This window comes from Haematobia irritans, chromosome 4 (assembly GCF_050003625.1).
Source record: "Haematobia irritans isolate KBUSLIRL chromosome 4, ASM5000362v1, whole genome shotgun sequence".
Classification (NCBI taxonomy): domain Eukaryota; kingdom Metazoa; phylum Arthropoda; class Insecta; order Diptera; family Muscidae; genus Haematobia; species Haematobia irritans.
The window spans coordinates 108,410,701-108,435,202 of NC_134400.1; the positions used below are offsets into that span (position 1 = coordinate 108,410,701).

Consider the following 24,502-nt stretch of genomic DNA (forward strand, 5'->3'; position numbering starts at 1 on the left):
GACCTACATCAAAAGCAACTACTTGTGCCAAGTTTCAAGTCGATAGCTTGTTTCGTTCGGAAATTAGCGTGATTTCAACAGACGGACGGACGGACATGCTCAGATCGACTCAGAATTTCACCACGACCCAGAATATATATACTTTATGGGGTCTTAGAGCAATATTTCGATTTGTTACAAACGGAATGACAAAGTTAATATACCCCCATCCTATGGTGGAGGGTATAAAAACATTTTTGCGTTCCCAGTCCAAAAATAACATTTTGTTCTTGTAAGGCGTTTAATGTGATCATATTACTTCTGTACGTGTCACTACTTTGACACTCTGCTATATAAGATATAATTGTATTTTTAAATATTAGCTTTATGATTTAGCAAATTTTGTAACGGAACCTGTGTCGATGAATCAGTTACAGTAAGACACCCAGGACGACATTTTATTTTATATATCTGTTATTAATGATATGGTAGATATTGCAGATTTACCCAAATTTTCGCATTCGTTACCATTGTTTTGTCCAGATGTTTCTACTAAGCAATGCTACTTCATTCTATTTCCCTGCACAATTATTTTATTTTTTCTTCAAGTTGTCATGATAGACTTCCCTTTTTTTAATGTTTTTGAATTATTCTTACAGCACTGGGAATTTTTTTTTCTATCCAATATTAATTAAATTCTGCGTTTTGATTGTAACAACATAATTATAATGGGGTACCTTCATTAGCACTTATAAGCAGACAAATTTATGTTTGCCAGAAAGCCAACATCTCAACCTTTATAACGCAGTATAGATCTCTACCAATACGTTCCAAGTTAGTAATTTCTATTCGCGACAACATGGGATATACATTAAATTAAGAAAAGAAACAAGTATATACGGCCGTAAGTTCGGTCAGGCCGAAGCTTATGTACCCTCCATCATGGATTGCGTAAAAACTTCATCTGCCATCCACAATCGAATTACTTAAGTTGCGGTAACGCTTGCCGATGGCAAGGTATCTTAAAACCTCCTAACACCATCTTCTAAATTGTATGTAAGTCCATACGTGGTATATATTAAATCAAAAAAGATCGATCCAATACGTATATAATTCAGTTTGACAAAGTAGACATAAAATTTTGACAAAATTTTCTACAGAAATAAAATGTTAACAAAATTTTCTATAGAAATAAACTTTTGACAAAATTTTCTATAGAAATAAAATCTTGGTAGATTATTTTTGGCTCGAGTGGCAACCATGATTATGAACCGAATAAAATTTGAACAAAATTTTCTATAGAAATAAAATTTTGACAATGATGAAAATTTTATTATGAACCGAATAAATTTTTAACAAAATTTTCTCTAGAAATAAAATAAAATTTTGGTAGATTATTTTTGGCCCTAGTGGCAACCATGATTATGAACCGATATGGACCAATTTTTGTGTGATTGGACCAATTTTGGTATGGTTGTTAGCGACCATATACTAACACCACGTGCCTAATTTGAACCGGATCGGATGAATTTTGCTCCTCCAAGAGGCTCCGGAGGTCAAATCTGGAGAATGTTTTATATGGGGGTTATATATAATTATGGACCGATATGGACCAATTCTGGCACGGTTGTTAAAGATCATATACTAACACCATGTTCAAATTACAACCGGATTGGATGAAATTTGCTTCTCTTGGAGACTTCGCAAGCCAAATCTGGGGTTCGGTTTATATGGGGGCTATATATAATTATGAACCGATGTGGACCAATTTTTGCATGGCTGTTAGAGACCATATACCAATATCATGTACCAAATTTCAGGCGGATCGGATGAAATTTGCTTCTCTTTGAGGCTCCGCAAGCCAAATCTGGGGATCGGTTTATATGGGGGCTATATATAATTATGGACCGATGTGGACTAATTTTTGCATGATTGTTAGAGACCATATAGTAACACCATGTACAAAATTTCAGCCGGATCGGATGAAATATGCTTCTCTTCGAGGCTCCACAAGCCAAATCTGGGGATCGGTTTATATGGGGGCTATATATAATTATGGACCGATATGGACCAATTTTTGCATGGTTGTTAGAGACCATATACCAACACCATGTACCAAATTTCAGCCGGATCGGATGAAATTTGCTCCTCTTTTAGGCTCCGCAAGCCAAATCTGGACCAAATTTCAGGCGGATCGGATGAAATTTGCTTCTCTTTGAGGCTCCGCAAGCCAAATCTGGGGATCGGTTTATATGGGGGCTATATATAATTATGGACCGATGTGGACTAATTTTTGCATGATTGTTAGAGACCATATACCAACACCATGTACAAAATTTCAGCCGGATCGGATGAAATATGCTTCTCTTCAAGGCTCCACAAGCCAAATCTGGGGATCGGTTTATATGGGGGCTATATATAATTAAGGACCGATATGGACCAATTTTTGCATGGTTGTTAGAGACCATATACCAACACCATGTACCAAATTTCAGCCGGATCGGATGAAATTTGCTCCTCTTTTAGGCTCCGCAAGCCAAATCTGGGGATCGGTTTATATGGGGGCTATATATAATTATGGACCGATGTGGGCCAATTTTTGCATGGTTGTTAGAGACCATATACCAACACCATATACCAAATTTCAGCCGGATCGGATGAAATATGCTTCTCTTAGGGGCTCCACAAGCCAAATCTGAGATCCCTTTATATGGTGGCTATACGTAAAAGTGGACCGATATGGCCCATTTTCAATACCATCCGACCTATATCGATAACAACTACTTGTGCCAAGTTTCAAGTCGATAGCTTGTTTAGCGTGATTTCAACAGACGGACGGACGGACATGCTTAGATCGACTCAGAATTTCACCACGACCCAGAATATATATACTTTATGGGGTCTTAGAGCAATATTTCGATGTGTTACAAACGGAATGACAAAGTTAATATACCCCCATCCTATGATGGAGGGTATAAAAAGAAATTTAATTTGATTTTTTAAATAATCCACTTTTACGTATAGCCCCCATATAAACGGACCCCCGTTTATATGGGTGTCTTACTGTAACTGATTCATCGACACAGGTTCCGTTACAAAATTTGCTAAATCATAAAGCTAATATTTAAAAAAAATACAATTATATCTTATATAGCAGAGTGTCAAAGTAGTGACACGTACAGAAGTAATATGATCACATTAAACGCCTTACAAGAACAAAATGTTATTTTTGGACTGGGAACGCAAAAATGTTTTTATACCCTCCACCATAGGATGGGGGTATATTAACTTTGTCATTCCGTTTGTAACAAATCGAAATATTGCTCTAAGACCCCATAAAGTGTATATATTCTGGGTCGTGGTGAAATTCTGAGTCGATCTGAGCATGTCCGTCCGTCCGTCTGTTGAAATCACGCTAATTTCCGAACGAAACAAGCTATTGAAACAAGTATTGAAACAAGTATTGAAAATGAGCCATATCGGTCCACTTTTACGTATAGCCCCCATAAAACGGACCCCCGGAATTTGGCTTGCGATTGCTCTAAGAGAAGCAAATTTCATCCGATCCGGCTGAAATTTGGTACATGGTGTTAGTATATGGTCTCTAACAACCATGCAAAAATTGGTCCACATCGGTCCATAATTATATATAGCCCCCATATAAACCGATCCCCCGATTTGGCTTGCGGAGCCTCTAAGAGAAGCAAATTTCATCCGATCCGGCTGAAATTTGGTACATGGTGTTAGTATGTGGTCTCTAACAACCATGCAAAAATTGATCCACATCGGCCCGTAATTATATATAGCCCCCATATAAACCGATCACCAGATTTGACCTCTAGAGCCTCTTGGAAGACCAAAATTCATCTGATTCAGTTGAAATTTGGTACGTGGTGTTAATATATGGCCTCAAACTCCCATGCAATAATTGGTCGAAATCGGTCCATAATTATATATAGCCCTCATATAAACCGATCACCGGATTTGACCTCCGGAGCCCCTTGGAAGAGCAAAATTCATCCGATTCGGTTGACATTTGGTACGTGATGTTAGTATATGGTATCCATAGCAGTTGGTTCATAGCAGTCCATAATTATATATAGCACCCATATAAACCGATCCCCAGATTTGACCTCTGGTGCATTTTGGAGAAGCAAAATTCATCCGATCTGGTTGAAATTTTGTACGTGGTGGTAGTATATGATATTTAACAACCATGCCAAAAGTGGTCCATATCAGTCCATAATCATATATAGCCCCCATATAAACCGATCCCGAGATTTGGTTTTGGAGCCTCTTGGAGGAGCAAATTTCATCCGTTAACAACCATGCCTAACTAGGTCCATATCGGTCTATAGTTATATATAGCCCTCAGATAAATCGATCCCCAATCACACAAAAATTTGTCTATATCAATAATTGTATATAGCCCCCATATATGCGACCCCCATATTTCAATTCTGGCTCCCTACGTTCCGTGCAAAAGTCCATATCGATTCGTAATTATTTGTAGACTTACCTACACATACGTTTTTTTTGTCTAATGTATACCACGTATGGACTAACTCACAATTTAGAAAACGATTTAAGATACCACAACCCAAGTAATTCGATTGTCTTTCGTAGAAGTTTCTACGCAATCCATGGTGGAGGGTACATAAGATTCGGCCTGGCCGAACTTACGGCCGTTTTTACTTGTTCAAGTTCAATTAGTATAAAATTCAGGAAAAATATTCAGTTAGGCTTTCGCTTTTCCAAATCCGAATTGCCGGGCCTCACGCTTGACACCTGCCATCAGATTTTGTACAGCCACCTTGTCCACCTTCTTCGCCGCAGAAAGCCAGTTTGCCTTGAACTGCTGCTCGTCCTTAGCAGTTTTTTTTTTGGTCTTCTTTAGGTTCCGCTTGACAATAGTCCAGTATTTCTCAATTGGGCGGAGCTCTGGCGTGTTGGGAGGGTTCTTGTCCTTGGGAACCACCTGCACGTTGTTGGCGGCGTACCACTCCATGGCCTTTTTACCGTAATGGCAAGATGCCAAATCCGGCCAAAACAGTACGGAACAACCGTGTTTCTTCAGGAAAGGCAGCAGACGTTTATTCAAACACTCTTTCACGTAAATTTCTTGGTTGACAGTCCCGGAAGCTATGAAAATGCTGCTTTTAAGCCACAGGTACAGATAGCTTGCCAAACCAGATATTTCTTTGCGAACTTTGACAGTCTTATGTGCTTGAAAATATCTGCTACCTTTCCCCTTCCTTTTGCCGTATAAAACTCCTGTCCCGGAAGCTGCTTGTAGTCGGCTTTGACGTAGGTCTCGTCGTCCATTACCACGCAGTCAAACTTTGTCAGCATCGTCGTGTACAGCCTCCGGGATCGCGCTTTGGCCATCGTATTTTGTTTATCATCGCGATTTGGAGTCACTAACTTCTTGTAAGTCGATAGTCCGGCTCGTTTTTTGGCTCGATGCACGGTTGTAGACGATACACCCAGCTTATTTGCGGCATCTCGGAGAGAGAGGTTACGGATTCGCTTGAAACTACCGGCAACTCTCTTTATCGTCTCAGCGGCTTCCGGTTTTCGATTTCCCCCCGATCCAGACTTCCTGGCTGTCGACAAACGTTCTCCAAACACATTAATTACATTTGTAATGGTTGATTTGGCAACTTTTAGCGATTTTGCCAGCTTTGCGTGCGAGTAGCTCGGATTTTCGCGATGCGCGAGCAAAATTTTGATACGCTGCTCTTCTTGCTTGGACGGCATTTTGACAACTGAAGAGTGAATTCCAAAATCAAAGAAGGAGCAACATTCTACACACACACACCTTCAAAATAAGGGGTGTTCAGGTTTTTTAAATGCAAAATTGAAAGAAATACGTCAAGTTTATGTTGACCAAATTTTGACCGTATCACCCTTTAAGTATAGGGTCTCTAGCAACCTTGCAAAAATTGGTCCATATCGGTCCATATTATATATAGGCCCCATATAAACCGATCCCTAGATTTGGTTTGCGGATCCTCTAAGAGAGCAAATTTCATCCGCTCCGGGTGAAATTTGGAACATGGTATTAGTATATTGTCTCTAACAACCATGCAAAAATTGGTCCATAGAGGTCATTATTTATAAATAGCCCCATATAAACCGATCCCCAGTTTTGACCTCCGGAGCCTCTTTGAGGAGCACAATTCATCCGATGCGGTTGAAATTTGGAACGTGGTGTAAGTATGTGGTCTCTAGCAACCGTGCAAAAATTTGTCTATATCGGTCCATAATTATATATAGCCCCCATATATACCGTTTCCCAGATTTGATCTCCGGAGCCTCTTGGAGGAGCAAAATTCATCGGATCCGGTTGAAATTTGGAAAGTGATGTTAGTATATGGCCGCTTATAACCATGCCAAAATTGCACCATATCGGTCTATAGTTATATATAGCCGATCCCCAATCACACAAAAATTGGTCCATATCGGTTCATAATCATGGTTGCCACTCGAGCCAAAAATAATCTACCAAAATTTTATTTTTATAGAAAACATTGTCAAAATGTTATTTCTATAGAAAATGTTGTCAAAATTTTATTTCTATAGAAAATTTTTTCCAAATTTTATTTCTATAGAAAATTTTGTCAAAATTTTACTTCTATAGAAAATGTTGTCAAAATTTTATTTTGTCAAAATTTTATTTCTATAGAAACTTTAAACTTAATTATATACGTAATTAATCGGCCTTTTTATACCCTTCACCACTACTGAGGTACAGGGTATAATAAGTTTGTGCATTTGTATGTAACGCCAAGAAGGAAAAGTCTGAGACCCATCGTTTAGTATACCGATCGTCTTAGAATTAAATTCTGAGTCGATTTAGCGATGTCCGTCTGTCTGTCTGTCTGTCTGTCCGTCTGTCTGTCCGTCTGTCTGTCTGTTGATGTATTTTTGTGTGCAAAGTATAGCTCGCAGTTTTAGTCCGATTGTCCTAAAATTTGGTATAGGGTCCTGTTTCGGCTCAAAGAGGGTCCCTATTGATTTTGGAAAAAATCGGTTCAGATTTAGATATAAGTGCCATATATATTTTTCACCGATCTGGTCATAATTGGCGTGTATATCAACCGATCTTCCTAAAACTCCGTACATCCGAATATTTTATGAGTCTCGAAAAACTTGCAAAATATCAGCCAAATCGGTTCAGATTTAGATATAGCTACCATATATAGCTTTCGCCCGATTTACACTCCTTTGTCCACAGAGGCCAATTTTTTGCTCCGATTTAGTTGAAATTTTGCACAGGGAGTAGAATTAGCATGCGTGTCAAATTTGGTGGAAATCGGTTCAGATTTAGATATAGCCGGATGTACACTCATATGACCACAGAGGCCAATCTTTTACTCCGATTTAATTGAAATTTTGCACAGGGAATAGAATGAGCATTGTAGTTTAAATCGGTTGGTTTAAATCGGTTCAGATTTAGATATAGCTCCCATATATAGCTTTCGCCAGATTTACACTCATATGACCACAGAGGCCAATTTTTTACTGCGATTTAGTTAAAATTTTGTACAGGGAGTATAATAAACATTATTGCTATGCGTGCCAAATTTGGTTGAAATCGTTTCAGATTGAGGTATAGCTCTCATGTATATGTTTTTCTGATTTCGACAAAAATGGTCAAAATACGAACATTTCCCTTTTAAAATCGCCTCTGTTTAGTCGAAAAGTTGTAAAAATTACTCTAATTTTCCTCTACTTCTAATACATATATATCGAGCGATAAATCATAAATAAAAGTTTGTGAAGTTTCCTTAAAATTGCTTCAGATTTAAATGTGTCCCATATTTATTTTTTACTAAAATTGTGTTCCACCCTAGTGCATTAGCCAACTTAAATTTTGAGTCTATAGACTTTGTAAAAGTCTATCAAATTCTGTCTAAATCGAGTGATATTTAAATGTATGTATTTGGGACAAACCTTATATATAGCCCCCAATATATTTGACGGATGTGATATGGTATCGAAAATTTTGATCTACAAAGTGGTGCAGGGTATAATATAGTCGGCTCCGCCCGACTTTAGACTTTCCTTACTTGTTTAGTTTAATATATACCACGTATGGACTATGTGGTATATATTATGGTGTTAGGAAGTTTTAAGATACCTTGCCATCAGCTTCATTAGAAGTTTCTACGCAATCCATGGTGGAGGGTACATAAGCTTCGGCCTGGCCGAACTTACGGCCATATATACTTGTTTTAATTAGAAGTTTTTTTTCTATGTTGTACAACACAAAGTTTGGCATTATTTTGTTTTATGCTAAAATTTTCCTAGTAGTTTGTGGGGTGTCGGTTTCAGAATACCATTGCATTATCGAATGCAGGAATAAAAAAGTTTTTATACACAGATGTTTTGCGGCGTTTTTGGCACTTTGCAATTGTCGTCCTTCCGAAAAGTTATGCCTTTCCTCTTCAGAATAAGCAAATGAATGGCTTGCAAGTCAGCGACACTTGTATTTAGGCATTCCTCGCAAATGTCACATTAATTGTTGTCATCTCATTTTATTTTTACTTGGTTAAGTGAATTTCAAACTACAATTCGGAAACAAATTTTGAGTTCATTTAAAAGTTTCTCTGCTTCTTAGAAAACAATTGACAAATCTGTAAATAGGATTACATGGTACATACACAAAAAAAGTAAGTAAAGTCTAGAGACGGGCGGGGCCGACTATTTTATACCCTTCACCACATCCTAGATCAACATTTTTGGTACCATCTCAAATCAAATTTATTGGGAAATATATAAAACTGTAAATTGGAATACACATGTATTTAAATCTGAAGCGATTTGGAAACATTTTTTACACTTCTACAAATTCTCTAAAATTAAAAATTAAATTGACTAAAGAAACGCCATGTTACTACAAACAACTAAATATATACAGCAGTAAGTTCGGCCGAGCCGAATCTTAAATACTCACCACCATGAACCAAATAATAGGGTTTCCTTTGAAATTTCAGGAGGGCTTGAGATGAGGACACTTCCCGAAGATAAATTTAAAGATTTGATCTATGAGGACTATATCAGATTCTGGATTTATAAGAACCATTTTTGTTTGAGTTTTTGAAAATTATAAAATAACGTCTTGATTTGAAATCTTAAATCTGTAGATTTTCACCCGAGAAGTAAAATCTGGAAATCTGGACATTGAGTTTCAAGCAATTTTCATGATCAGTGCGCCTTTTATATTTATTACCAAAAGGACCGATAAAAACTTAATCCGATACACGTTTTTGTGAGCCTAAAATACGAGAATGTTTACAATTTCAGGCAAATCGGATAAAAACTACGGTTTCTAGAAACCCAAGGAGTTAAATCGGGAGATCGTTCTTATGGGCGCTATACTAATATATGGACCGATACTCACCGTTTTCGGCACACCACTTTATGGCCCAAAAATACCTCTAGATTTCCAATTTCAGACAAATTGGATAAAAACTTCGGATTCTAGAAGCCCAAGAAGTAAAATCGGGATATCGGTCTATATGGGGGCTATACCAAAACATGGACCGATACTCACCGTTTTCGGCACACCACTTTATGGCCCGAAAATACCTCTAGATTTCCAATTTCAGACAAATTGTATATAAACTTCGGATTCTATAAACCCAAGATGTAAAATCGGGAGATCGATCTATATGGGGGCTATACCAAAACATGGAACGATACGGACCATTTTCGGCACACCTTTTGATGGTCCTCAAGTACCTCTAGATTTTCAATTTCAGGCAAATTGGATAAAATCTACGGTTTCTATAAGCCCAAGACCCCAAATCGGGAGGTCGGTTTATATGGGGACCATACCAAAACATGGACCGATGCTCACCATTTTTGGCACACCTCTTTACGGTTCTAAAGTACCTCTCGATTTCCAATTTCAGGTAAATTGGATAAAAACTGCGGTTTCTATAAGCCCAAGAAGTAAAATCGGGAGATCGGTCTATATGGGGGCTATACCAAAATATGGACCGATACTCACAATTTTTGGTCCTACAATACCTCTAGATTTCCAATTGCAGGTAAATTGAATAAAAACTGCGGTTTCTATAAGCCCAAGAAGTAAAATCGGGAGATCGGTCTATATGGGGGCTATACCAAAACATAGACCGATACTCACCATTTTTGACACACCTCTTTATGGCCATAAAATACCTCTAGATTTAAAATTTCAGGCAAATTGGATAAAAACTACGATTTCTATAAGCCCAAGACCCCAAATCGGGAGGTCGGTTTATATGGGGACTATATCAAAACCTTGACCGATATAGCCCATCTTCGAACTTGACCTGCCTGCAGACAAAAGACGAGTTTTTTGCAAAATTTCGGCACGATTGCTTCATTATTGAAGACTGTAGCGTGATTACAACAGACAGACAGCCAGACGGACAGACAGAGGAAGTTGGTCATATAGTCTTAGAATTTCTCCCTGATCAAGAATATATATACTTTATATAATCGGAAATCTATATTTCGATGTGTTACAAACGGAATGACAAACTTATTATACCCCGTCACCATTATATGGTGGTGGGTATAAAATGGGTTTTATGACCGCTCATTCTGGGCGTTGGATACAAAATGCACAAACTTATTATACCCTGTACCCCAGTAGTGTGGAAGGCCATAAAAAAATATTATAATAAACATACATATATCATGTCATCAAATGCGTTTTCAGCCTAACATAGAAGACAAATTTCTATGATACAACGATTATGTATTTGGCTACAAACTTTTCATGTTATGCGTATCAACTTAAAATTGGTATCTTTGAATAAAATGAAGTGAAATTTCACTCACGAGCACACCTCTATTGAATAGTCTAAGTGAGCCTTACATACACGGTCGAAAAAGACTGTTATTCATATGTTTGGGTGTAAAAAAAATAGCCTAACATTTTGGGACATATATATATATATATATATATATATATTATATATATATATATATATATATATATATATATATATATATATATATATATATATATATATATATATATATATATATATATATATATATATATATATATATATATATATATATATAATATATATATATATATATATATATATATATATATATATATATATATATATATATATATATATATATATATATATGTTAGAACATATTATGTTTGGGACAAACAATGTTTGTAAATATAATATGCTTGTATGCAAACATATATTTAGAAATAGCCTATAAACATATATGTGTTTTGAAAGAGAGACCTACAGAGTATGCTACAAGTAAAGAATGGAAGTAACCATTTGGCGCCTTAAAAATATATATTCACAAAGAAAATTTCATTAAAATTTGTTTCTTCCAGTGCATGCCTAATGTGAAACATAATATGTTTGAGCTTGAAGCAAAATGTGTTTGGAGCATATGTTACAGAAGCGATTTTTTTTAAGGGTGTATGACGAATAGAATTCTTCCGGTGCACTATACCTAACCTAACCTAACCCTCCTCCATATTTTGAAAAAAACATGTGTATCGAAAGTATTTTTCATAATGACACTGATAAAAGCAAAAACAGTGTAATGGCATATTCACCAACTCCACGCCCCCAAATAACCAATCAACCACAAATACTTGATAATATTGTAATTTATATTTTTGAAACGGAAAGGGATGCAAGGAAACACATATCGATTGTAAAGTTCTTGACACCAAAGACCACCCCATTCTTTGGCATTGGGTTACACTAGACAAACACCATAAGGATGGATAACAATCATGTTATTTTTCGGGCAATTTCTATTCACAAGGCACTCAACTTTATTGAAGAATCGTTAAGTGTTTGTCGCATCTATTTTTTCTCTCCTTAGAATATTGGGAGTGAGGGGGAGAGTTGTATGCTTCTGCCGCTATCGTCTCAATAAGTTTGTCCTTTGGTCCCAAGAGTCATATTTTATACATCCATATCGTACATTGACGCAACACTTTGACGTTCACATGTGTGCAATTTGGTGATAATGGCTTCCATGGTTTTATGAGAATGTGTATGCAAATATGTTCATTGATGTTGTGACATTCCTCAGGTCTTGGGGAAACCAGTAATTCATTAAATTTACAATAATGATGTGCTCTACGTGAGTGGGTGGTAGGTGGTGTGTGTGAGTGTGAACTCTCGCATATCTAATGGCTAAAAACCCCATATATGAGCGTATAAAGCAATCTCATAAAATATCCAGAGAATTTTTACGTTTAGTCTTTTAAATTTGAATAACGGTATCCCGCACTATAGTCGTTTTCAAGTAAGTCATCGATTGTGTGATTTTCTGTTTCATTATCGGATTCTTCTTATGGAAACGTGCAAGTGAGACACAAAGAAGCAGTGTAATCACAAAAAAAAAAAACAATGTGAACGACGTTGACAGTTCAAATTCATCCGCTCGTGAAAGCCATGAATCGACACGTATATATGAGGTCAAAGATTTAATAGATGTTGTCCATTTGACCACGTCAACATGACGGGCACTCGGAAGAAAAAGACTGGTTTTTATATGTTTCGGTGTAAATATTATATGTTTGGAAATCAATATTTTAAGTGCATGCATAAAATGTTCATAATCTAGCATAACACGTTTGCGACATATATGTTAATATATTAGAGGATGATAGACATGTATCTTAGAACTAGCGTGGATTCAAGTTTGCTCTCGAAACGACAGCATGCATACTCGAAGGGCAGGTCTACTGAGACCGCATTGCATGAACTAGTCAGCTTTATTGAAAGCTCACTATCTGTCAAAGAATACACAATCGTGGCGTTTCTAGACATCGAAGGGGCGTTCAATAATGTCTATCCGAGCTCGATATTAAATGGACTGACAACTTTGAATGTTGATCCAGGTATACTTAGGCTGTTAGACGAACTTCTAACAAAGAGACGTATTTCAGCCACACTAGGGCAAGCAAACATACAAAGGTATGTGAACAGAGGCACTCCCCAAGGACGAGTTCTATCACCTCTTCTTTGGAATGTTGCTATAAACAACCTTCTGGTTTCCCTAGAAAAAGAAAGGATAAAAGTGGTGGCATACGCAGATGATGTGGCGCTAGCAGTCAGGGGAAAATTCCCATCCACAATCAAAGATATTATACAGAGAGCTCTACGGATGACTGAGAAATGGCCGAAAGATAATGGTCTTGGGGTAAATCCAGCAAAGACAAAACTAGTCATGTACTGCAAAGATCGCAAAACTCCCACGGTTAGGCCCATTTCCTTAGGGGGTACTGAAATTCCCTTTGGTGAGTGTGCAAAATACCTTGGCGTTATTTTGGACAGGAAGCTGAATTTTAGGCTTAATATTGAAGAGAGGGCGAGAAAAGCCACGGTAGCTTTGTACTCGTGCAAAAAGGCAATAGGGAAAAAGTGGGGACTAAAACTAAAAATTGTGCATTGGCTATACACGGCAGTAGTTAGACCTTTAATGCTATATGGTGTTGTAGTCTGGTGGCCGGCACTTCAGAAACCGACTTGTTTAGATAAAGTTCAGCGTATGGCGAGCTTATGTATCTCAGGCGCATTTAGTAAGACTCCCTTAATGTCATGCTACATCTATTGCCTTTAGACATTTTGGCCAAACAGTCAGCTGCAACAACGGCTGTGCGGTTGCGCGAGCTATTGCTGTGGTCGAAAAAATGTAGGTCATAGTTCGGTCCTCAAAGTAATGCCCGATGTGCCTAACGTAGTGGATTACACCCTGGCAAAACCACTTTTCGACAAAAAGTTTGAAACTCTAATTCCCAACAGTGAGGCGTGGTGTACACAGTACCCGGGGAATAAAAGATATATAGATTTCTATACTGATGGCTCCAAATTGAATGGACAAGTGGGGTTCGGAGTATATTCTAAAGATCTGGAAATTCGAATAGCGAAAAGATTACCTAATCACTGTAGTGTTTTTCAGGCTGAGAAGTAATGTTCCAACAAATATTGGCATTAATATATACTCAGACAGTCAACCTGCAATAAAATCCTTGGACTCTGTGTTCCTTATCTCGAAAACGGCCATAGACTGCCGCAAATCTCTCAACGAGATGGCTGAGCAGTACAATATTCACCTAATATGGGTGCCTGGCCATAGGAACATACCGGGGAACTGCGAAGCGGATGAGTTGGCAAGGCTAGGGACTACCTTACATATTCCAGGGGAACTAGAATCTGTTGGTATGCCCCTGGCTACCTGCAAGCTCATGCTGCGTGAGAAGGCTGTTATGATGACAAATGTTCGATGGGAGAATTGCAAGGGCTGTAACGACACCAAGCAAATATGGCCCCATTTAAACTTAAACCGCACTCTAGATATGCTAGTGTTCTCGAGACGTCAGATATCGCTCCTGATATCTGCTATAACGCTGCCTGATAGGCGATTTTGCAAAAACTATAGGCGCGAAGTATAATGACTATTGTATGAGCCGTCATGATGCGGAGCAAAAGGAATCAATTATTTAAACACCTCTTGTGTGAGTGTCCTGCATTTTGTGTAAAGCGCAAGCTACTTTTAGGAGCATATAGCTTCATATTACTGGCGGATCTGGAAAACGTTAACCTAAGAAGTCTGCTAATGTTTTTGGAACAATCTGGTTGGTTCAACAAAGAAAAATAATCAAGAAGGTTCAGCGGTTAAAACTAGAAGTGCCCATATGTAATAGGTACTTTTAGTTAAGGTGGTATCATAATGGACTGAATAGTCTAAGTGAGCCATAATCTTAATCGGGCTGCCACTTTAACCTAACCTAACCTATGGGTTCTTAGAGCAATATTTCGATGTGTTACAAACGGAATGACAAAGTTAATATACCCCCCAATCCTATGGTGGAGGGTATAAAAATGGAACTTACCAATTGGCACCTTAAGAATATATACACACGAAGAAAATTTCATTTTCTGCCAGTGTATGCCTAAGGTGAAACATAATATGTTTGAACCATACAAACAATATTTTGTTTGGGCCAATCCTGAAAATATTTATACTTGAAGCAGAATGTGTTATGATGTTACAGAAGCGTTTTTATACCCTCCACCAAAGGGTGGAGGGAAAAATTTTGTCAAAATTTTATTTCTATAGAATTATATTATATACGTATTTAATCGGCCTTGTTTTTTTGTTTAATGGACTTACTTACAATTGAGAAGATGGTGTTAAGAAGTATTAAGATACCTTACTATCATCGGCATGTGTTACCGCAACCCAAGTAATTCGATTGTGGATGCTATCATCTTTAGTACAAGTTTCTATGCAATCCATGGTAGAGGGTACATAAGATTCGGCGCGGCAGAACTTACGACCGTATATACTTGTGCATGCAAGCAATCTTAATGAACACTAGGCTCTAAAAATAGTTTTAGATCTTCATTGAAGGGGAATATTTTGCAAAATATACCAAAATACCAAGAATTCATTTTTGGTAGAATATTTACTAACTGTGATAGGGACCCATAGGGATGCATGATAGTTAGAAGCCACACCCAGAGGAGAAATATGATCACCTTAAACATGTTTCAAGAGCTAACTGTTATGTTTTGGATGGGGAATTTGTACCTTTGTTTGTCGAAACCATGCCGATAGCATTGTCAACAAAAGGGATACACGTACTTTGTATTTGCTCCATAAAGAACGAACATTTTTTTGGGAAAGAAGCCAATATCACAAGAAAAATTCACATCTGGCTTAAGCCTAAATGTTATGTTGCTGGTGTCAATGGAGATTCGCCCGAGATCGACTCTGGCAAGTCAGTAAATTATATATTTTTCTTGAAGAAACACGAATTTTCTTATTTGTAATCACTGGAAATAAAATACTTGCACCACCACATCAAAAAACAAAACAATACTATCAGCTGGCCTGTTTCTTCAAACATAGAGCTGATAAAAAAACGATCAACAGCACAGATATATATCGATAAAATTAATTGGGAATTGCCAATCCTCTTGATGAATGCAGTTTATCTATAACTGCAGCATTTATTTTCCAAAATTATTGTGAATTAAGTAACTTGTAAGATTGATTGAATTTATTATTAACCTTAAGAATTATAGCGTGAATTGAAATCCCTAGTTTAAGATATCACCCATCAATGAATTAAAACCAGTATAATAAGTATATTAAGTGGCAACACTCCTTGAGAGAATTTTGGACTTTGCCCTGAGCCGAGGTTGCCTGCTAGCCTACCCAAGAATTATCTTTCTTCTTGCTGTATCGCCGTCTTAGTGTTCACATCACTCTCCATTCTTCTCAATAAATTTATAAGTCGTTACCGAGAATTCAAAGAGTGTTTTCATTTAATTGATGGTGTCAGGAGTAGCCGAACGGGTAACAAGAAATTGAATACCACTACTAACGCATTCCCTTTTTTATAATAGAGCCTAAGCTCATAACCAATTATAACCTCCATAGGAACCTAAGTTCCACTCTAAAACCAGAACCTAAGTTCTGTACTATAATTGTCAATATATTGGCACGAGGTTTAACATGGTCCTTCGAAAAAACTTAGTTTACCGCTGTGCAATAAATACAGCCCATTGTTTTGAGTTATTTGACTGAATTTTTGCAATAGTCAAGTAAAATAACTAATAAAAACTTTCTGGCAACATCTGATACGATTATTGTGAATTGTTCATGTATGTTGTCAAAATACAAAAATTATTTCAAGCTTATAGCAACAAACCTTAAACCAAAAGAGACGAAGAGAAGCCATTTTGAAAAATAAGTTACCAAAAAGAAAAGACAAAAGCGGAAAATTGATACTGTTGGCTGTGCGAAGTAGAAATCTGGAAAATTTAATAGCCTACAAAGCATCACTGTTTGTCCGACGTCTCGAAATCCATTGCTTCCTTAGGGGCTGTGGAGACATATCTACGCTGTGAGTTGGTCACATAGTACATGCTCCAATTGAGGTTAAAGGCGCGCCACCATGTGTATGTGTCTCGACGTTTAGATGTGAAAGACAAAATTATGGAGCGCAGACCAGTTGTAGTTGTAAACTGATTTAATGAAGACACGGAGACTTTAAGAGTCATCGGTGAGATACTGACAATAAGGTCGCATTATACAAAGTACGGAGACATTAAAACTCGGGAAATACACCAGCGCAGTGTCAGGTGGAACCTGCACAATATCTTAGTTGGCAAATATCATCAATCAAAAACCCTCTTATTCGAAAGAAGAAACCCCTTATTGGAAGCTGCACAATATTTGACTCCCGACATTGCCTCGAATAAGTTTCGTTTCATATGTACCACAGACTCTCTTCACAATAGCTCTCGTCACTCGTTTATACGCGTCATTGTCTCTTTGTTTACTGTGTGATTAGAGCTTTTTGGATTAAATTTTCCGATACCACCGTCGTGACGACTATTGTTATATAATCTATAGAGGGCTAAACTCTCAAGGATCACGCTCTCGCTGTGCTAGACTTGGGAGGAAATTGCTGGACACACAGAGTGCTTCTTTGTAGCAAGCGGGTGCAGGGAACAGTTCATCCAGGTTTCGTGGTTTGGTTTGTAAATTCCCTCCTGGGAAATTCGACAAATTATATTTCGTCTGGTATTGGTTCTGTATACCATAGGTTAGGTTAGGTTATGTGGCAGCCCGATGTATCAGGCTCACTTAGACTATTCAGTCCATTGTGATACCACAGTGGTGAACTTCTCTCTTATCACTGAGTGCTGCCCGATTCCATGTTAAACTCAATGACAAGGGACCTCCTTTTTATAGCCGAGTCCGAACGGCGTTCCACATTCTAGTGAAACCACTTAGAGAAGCTTTGAAACCCTCAGAAATGTCACCAGCATTACTGAGGTGGGATAATCCACCGCTGAAAAACTTTTTGGTGTTCGGTCGTAGCAGGAATCGAACCCACGACCTTGTGTATGCAAGGCGGGCATGCTAACCATTGCACCACGGTGGCTCCCTTCTGTATACCATGGAGGAAATCAAAAGGGAGTTTATTTTTCAATCGGACCACTTGGTTATGTTTTGTTCCAGATTTGAGGATATCCCTGCTGATTATACTGACTCATATCTGGAGGTCTTGAAGCAAGATTTAAAGGAAAGGTGGTCCACAGTTCAAGAGTGCTATAGGAAGGTTTTTTTGATACCCGATGGGGAAATTGAAAAGAACTTTAAAGAATCAGCTCTTGAAAAATATGGGACGTGTGTGTGCAGTTATCACCGACTTTTGTCAAAGATTTTGGACTTGCAAAAGACTCTCGTTGCACCATCTGATTCGTCGAAGCTACTGTCGGCCCTGGAGAATTCGGATTCGAGTTTCAGTTGTATTAAAGTCCCTCCCTGTGACACTGAGAATTTCCAAGGCGGATATGAAGAATGGCCTTCATTCCGCGATATGTTCACGGCAGTGTATATTAATCATCCGAAGTTGTCGCCGGTGCAAAAACTCTACCATCTACGTTTAAAGGTGAAAGGCCAAGCAGCCGTAATAGTTCGGAAATACACTTTGTGCGGGGACAACTTTGCCTTAGCTTGGGAGGCGCTGAGAACTAGATATGAGAACAAAAGGATTTTGGTTGACAATCAGTTAAGGATACTATTGAATATGAAAAATGTCACAGTGGAAAGCAGTGAGTCGTTGCAGAAAATTCAGACGACGATAAACGATTGTCTAGCGGCACTGAAGGCCCAGAATATACCAACTTCCGACTGGGATCCTATAATAGTGTATTTGTGTTCTACGAGATTACCTCATGAAACTTTATCGCTTTGGGAGCAATCATTAAAGTCTCACAAGGATTTGCCAAAATGGGCTGAAATGGATAGATTCTTGTCCGATAGATATGAAGTGGTGGAAAGATTGGACAGTATTCACGGTACTAGATTAGGGAGTAGGAAATCACCAGAGATCAATAGCTTTGTTACTGAAAGTGTCCCTGAGGTGGTATGCAAACTTTGCACTCAAAATCATGCGTTGAGGGATTGTAAGCAATTCAAAGCCCTTTCTCCAGCTGATCGTTCTCAGTTCGTTTCGGATAATCAAATGTGCCTTAACTGTCTCTCGGACACGCATGTAAGAAAGGTCTGTAAAGGTAAATTTGGTTGCACTATATGCAGGAGGAATCACCATACATTGTTGCACTTTCCGAGAACGAAATCGAAGGACAATACAGGGAGCCAAAATTTTAGGTACCAATCCAATATCAGTTCCCAAAATTCCACTGAGAGCCAAGGGGCATTCAGGGAGATGCCATCTACCTCGGATCAAGTAGAACCCTCTCACGTATTGCAGACCTCATCCCATTTTTCTTCGCAAGGAAATGAGGACTGCGAAAGTACCCTTCTACCCACCGCAGTTGTCGTAATAAGGCATAAGGGTGATTCATTTAAGGCGAGGGCTTTTCTTGACCAAGGGTCCGAAAAGTCATTTATCTCCAGGAATTTACAACAAAGGTTAATGTTGCCTACTGAATCGAAAAGGTTTCAGATAAGAGGCCTGGGCGGTCAGGTGGTGGCCAACTCGAATTCGATATGTAGTTTCTCTCTGTACTCAGATTCTTACGATAAGGATGTGGAGGTAAAGGCTATAGTGGTTCCGAAGATAACCCGTCTTTTACCGGATTTTTTCATACCGAGACCATGCACTCCGGCAGAAATGGATGACTTGGAGTTGGCCGACCCAAATTTTTATTCCCCTGGACACGTTGATTTACTCCTGGGAAGTAATATAATTCCCCATTTGTTGTTGCAAGGTGTTAGGAAAGTGTATGGGTCCTTAATGGCGCAATCTACTATATTTGGCTGGGTGATAAGTGGCCCGGTGGTGCGTTCAGTTTCGTCTTTCTCGATTCAGACTACGGAGGTCTCCAATGACGTACTTAGTCAACAGTTGAGGCAATTTTGGGAGCAGGAGGAGATCCCCACCGAACATTTGGCTACCCCTGAGAATGATTACTGTGAGACTCTCTATAGGAAAACCACTTTTCGGAATGCGGAGGGACGATATGTGGTTCGGCTGCCTTTTAAAGAAGGTTACCAATCTCATTCCCCATTAGGCTCATCCAGATCTCAGGCATTAAGTCAGTATCTACGGATGGAGAAATGTACTGCGAGAAATCCAGAAGTAGCAGATGCCTACAAGGATGTGCTACATGAATATTTGACCCTGAGTCACATGTCGAGCGTGACATCCCAAGAGAGGTACTCGGACGGCTCATATCTCTCATGTTATCTGCCCCACCATGCTGTTATTAGACCCGAGAGCCGCAGCACGAAAGTTAGGGTTGTTTTTAACGCTTCTAAGCGCACTGATTCTGGAGTATCTCTTAACGATGTGTTACATATTGGCCCGGCTCTTCAGTCAGATTTGACTACCATTGTTCTCCGATGGCGACTTTATAAATATGTTTACTGCGGGGACATTGAGAAAATGTACCGCCAAATTCTCATTCACAAGGATGATGTCAATTTTCAAAGAATCTTATTTAGACCATCTCCAGGATTTCCTATAAGAGATTATGCGCTCAGCACTGTGACTTTCGGCGTTAACTGTGCTCCTTATTTGGCTATAAGGACGCTAATGCAGCTGGCGCACGATTCTCAAAATGAATTTCCATACGCCTCAAAAGTAATACTGAATGAGACGTACGTCGACGATATTTTATCTGGAGGCCATGAAATTTCATCCGCCATAGAGTCTATTTCACAACTGATTTCGATGTTGAATACAGCAGGGTTTCCGTTGAAGAAAATTGCCTCTAACTGTCCTCAAGTTTTAAGTTCTGTTCCCAGGGACAACATATTAGATACGGACATTTTAAGGGTTTATGAGTCTAGCGAGATGAAGACCTTAGGCTTTAAATGGAATGCTATGCGAGACGAATTCACATATGAGTTTCACATACCCCCAGAAACAGGTGTCGCGACCAAGAGACAAATCCTTTCAACCGTCTCTAGATTATTTGATCCCGTAGGATGGGTTTCACCTATTATAATACAGGCAAAGATTTTGCTACAGCAGTTATGGATGGAAGGGACTCAATGGGATGAAGTTGTCAGACCGTCCACGTTACAGAAGTGGACTACTTTCTTGAGGAATATGGAAGAAATTTCGCTTATACGAATTCCCCGCTGGGTCAAGTTTTCACCTGTTTATGTTTCTCAATTACATGGTTTCTGTGATGCCTCGGAGAAGGCGTACTGCGCAGTTTTATATCTTAGAATTCATAGTGGTGAAACCGTTCATTCTCATTTATTGATATCCAAGACGAAAGTTGCCCCACTCGATCCCATAAGCCTTCCAAGACTTGAGTTATGTGGAGCGCTATTGTTGTCTAGGTTAGCGAAGCACGTGCTTTTGAATTTACGTTTGGATGGATGCGACCTATTCCTATGGAGTGATTCATCCATCACTCTTGCTTGGTTGGGGAAACCTCCTATAACTTGGAAAACTTACGTGGCGAATCGTGTTGCTAAAATAATTCGGAATGTTGGAAACTGTCCTTGGAGACATGTGCGCTCTGCCGATAACCCGGCAGATTTAGGGTCTAGAGGGTGTAGTCCAGAGGAACTTGCGAACAATTCCCTTTGGTGGCATGGGCCAACTTGGCTTCTAAGTCCTCCGGAAGATTGGCCAGATCCCACAATCGATTCGGCGAACCCACCCGAAGTTCGTCGTGTTGAAACCTTTCATGCATGTGAAGGGGATGAGGTATTGAGCAGGTTTTCCAAGTGGGATAGAGCGGTAAGGATACTGGCATATGTATTTCGGTTTTATACTCTTACCCGAAAACTTCGAAGGTACAGGTCTCTGTCCATCACACATGAGGAATTTAAGTATGTCAAGGAGAGATTAATTGTACTGACGCAACAAACGTATTTTCAACGAGAGTACACCCTATTGCGAAACGCAAAAACCCTTTCAAGGAAAAGTTCCCTTTTTCCTTTAAATCCATTTCTGGATGGAAAAGGGATAATACGGGCTAGTGGAAGACTTACGAACGGTGATCTCAGTTACAATGAACGTCACCCTATAATTATCCCGGTTCAGTCGTGTTACGCGAAATTATTGATCGAATTCACGCATGCTCTATTATTACATGCGGAGAACAATTTGTTGATGCGATCTCTTCGGGAGGAGTATTACATTTCTAGGCTACGGTCAGCAATAAGGAAATGCATTCGTGAGTGTAAAGTTTGTACGATCTACAAACACAAGATTCAGACTCAACTAATGGCAGCCCTGCCACGTGAACGAAGCTCCTTTTCTCTACCCTTCACTTATACTGGGTTGGATTTTGCTGGCCCATTTTCTGTAAAAATATCGAATGTAAGAAACGCTGTTTTCCAGAAGAGCTATGTGTGCGTATTTGTATGTTTTAGCACAAAAGCCCTTCATTTGGAACTTTGCTCCGACCTTTCAACGGATTCATTCATGGCCGCATTCACAAGGTTCGTAAGTCGTAGGGGTCTTCCAAACAAGATTATGTCGGACAACGGTACGAATTTCGTAGGAGCTGACAAACGGCTTCAATATGAATTTCAACAGTTTCTCAGAGAAGTATCCGGAGATATCTCGAGTAAACATGTATTTCAGAATTTCCGTTGGGAGTTTATTCCCCCAAATGCTCCCCATATTGGTGGGTTATGGGAGGCGGGAGTCAAATCCTTCAAGACACATTTTAAGAAGGTTGCTCAAAACTATAGATACACTTTCGAAGAATTCGGAACCTTGCTGGCTCGAATCGAAGCTGTGTTAAATTCCCGACCTTTGTCCCCAATGACAGATGATCCCCTAGAACTGAATGCGTTGACACCTGGTCATTTCTTGAGAGGTGCCCCTTTGATTGCTATGCCTGAAGCGCCATCTGAAACCCTAACATTCACCGATCGTTGGGAAAAGCTAAAGGCTTTGCAACATCATTTCGCAAGACGTTGGAAGGATGAGTATTTAAAGGAGCTGCAACGAAGGTACAAATGGCAGTCTCCTAAAAGAAATGTCCCAATAGGTCAGATGGTTGTGATAAGAGACGACCAGCTTCCACCTTGCGAGTGGAAGCTAGGAAGAATTACGAAAACGTTCCCCGGGCTTGACGGACATGTCCGAGTGGTTGAAATCAAGACATCGAATGGTATCATGAGAAGGGATATCACTCGAGTGTGTCCCCTATTCACTGATCGAAAGGAATCCCTTTCTACTCCCTTATAAACGACGCATATTATTAAGCTCTCTTATCTCGTTTTCTCAAACTCTCGAATGTCCCATCACCTTACTAAAAGAATCCGTAGTAATGTTTTTTTTCTTTTTCTTTCTTTTTTTTTTTTTTCTTTCTTTGTTTGTTTTTGCTCTGTTTCCCTTTACTTCTATAGGGCGCCTAGAAACCCAAAAATTCATCAATGCCTCATTTGCCTCCGATTCCATGCTTTACGGTTTTGCCGACGATTTCTTAATATGGATATTGGAGCCAGACGACGGGAGGCTAGGCGCCTCGGGTATTGCATGAATTGCCTTGCCCGGTCACATAAATCATACGAGTGTCATTCCGAGATAGCCTGCAAAGACTGCGGTGGAGAACACCATACACTCCTTCATCTCCATCCTGTTGAAAAGCTTACCTTGGAGCAGATGGAAGGCGGTCGTATACCATCTGATATGAGGCACTTCCTTTCCAGGGTTACATCCGAAGAAGGGGTTGCCCAAAATAGTGCTCCAGTAGGCAGAAGACGGTCGGTAGCAAGAGATTCACTTGGCAGAAGAAACAAAACAGGTCGTCGATCTCTCCTTCCACGAAAGCCGACACCGGAAATTACTGGCACGACTGACTGTCGGCGTCGCCATCGCTCACCACAACACATCCTTGCCGAAGGAAGAATTTCGTCAAGTCGTATCAATTTAGACCATCAACGGAAAATGCTTGAAATCGCCCTTAAAGCTTTACAACATCTCAACCGTGCTCTAGCAGATTAGACCTTTCGGCCAAGGTGGGGGAGGATGATGAATGCAGTTTATCTATAACTGCAGCATTTATTTTCCAAAATTATTGTGAATTAAGTAACTTGTAAGATTGATTGAATTTATTATTAACCTTAAGAATTATAGCGTGAATTGAAATCCCTAGTTTAAGATATCACCCATCAATGAATTAAAACCAGTATAATAAGTATATTAAGTGGCAACACTCCTTGAGAGAATTTTGGACTTTGCCCTGAGCCGAGGTTGCCTGCTAGCCTACCCAAGAATTATCTTTCTTCTTGCTGTATCGCCGTCTTAGTGTTCACATCACTCTCCATTCTTCTCAATAAATTTATAAGTCGTTACCGAGAATTCAAAGAGTGTTTTCATTTAATTGATGGTGTCAGGAGTAGCCGAACGGGTAACAAGAAATTGAATACCACTACTAACGCATTCCCTTTTTTATAATAGAGCCTAAGCTCATAACCAATTATAACCTCCATAGGAACCTAAGTTCCACTCTAAAACCAGAACCTAAGTTCTGTACTATAATTGTCAATA

The 24,502-nt window shown here is 39.1% G+C and overlaps 1 protein-coding gene across 1 annotated transcript; it reads left to right on the forward strand.

The window, feature by feature from the left end:
• Window positions 1-18,010: 18,010 nt before the first annotated feature.
• LOC142235702 (uncharacterized) lies at window positions 18,011-23,197 on the forward strand. Its single transcript, XM_075306962.1, has one exon. It carries the CDS (start codon window positions 18,011-18,013, stop codon window positions 23,195-23,197), a length of 5,187 nt encoding a protein of 1,728 aa, XP_075163077.1.
• The last annotated feature ends 1,305 nt before the right edge of the window (window positions 23,198-24,502 follow it).

What these genes read in the sequence shown, in the direction of transcription:
- LOC142235702 (XM_075306962.1), top strand. Translation starts at nt 18,011, where the DNA reads ATGTTTTGTTCCAGATTTGAGGATATCCCTGCTGATTATACTGACTCA.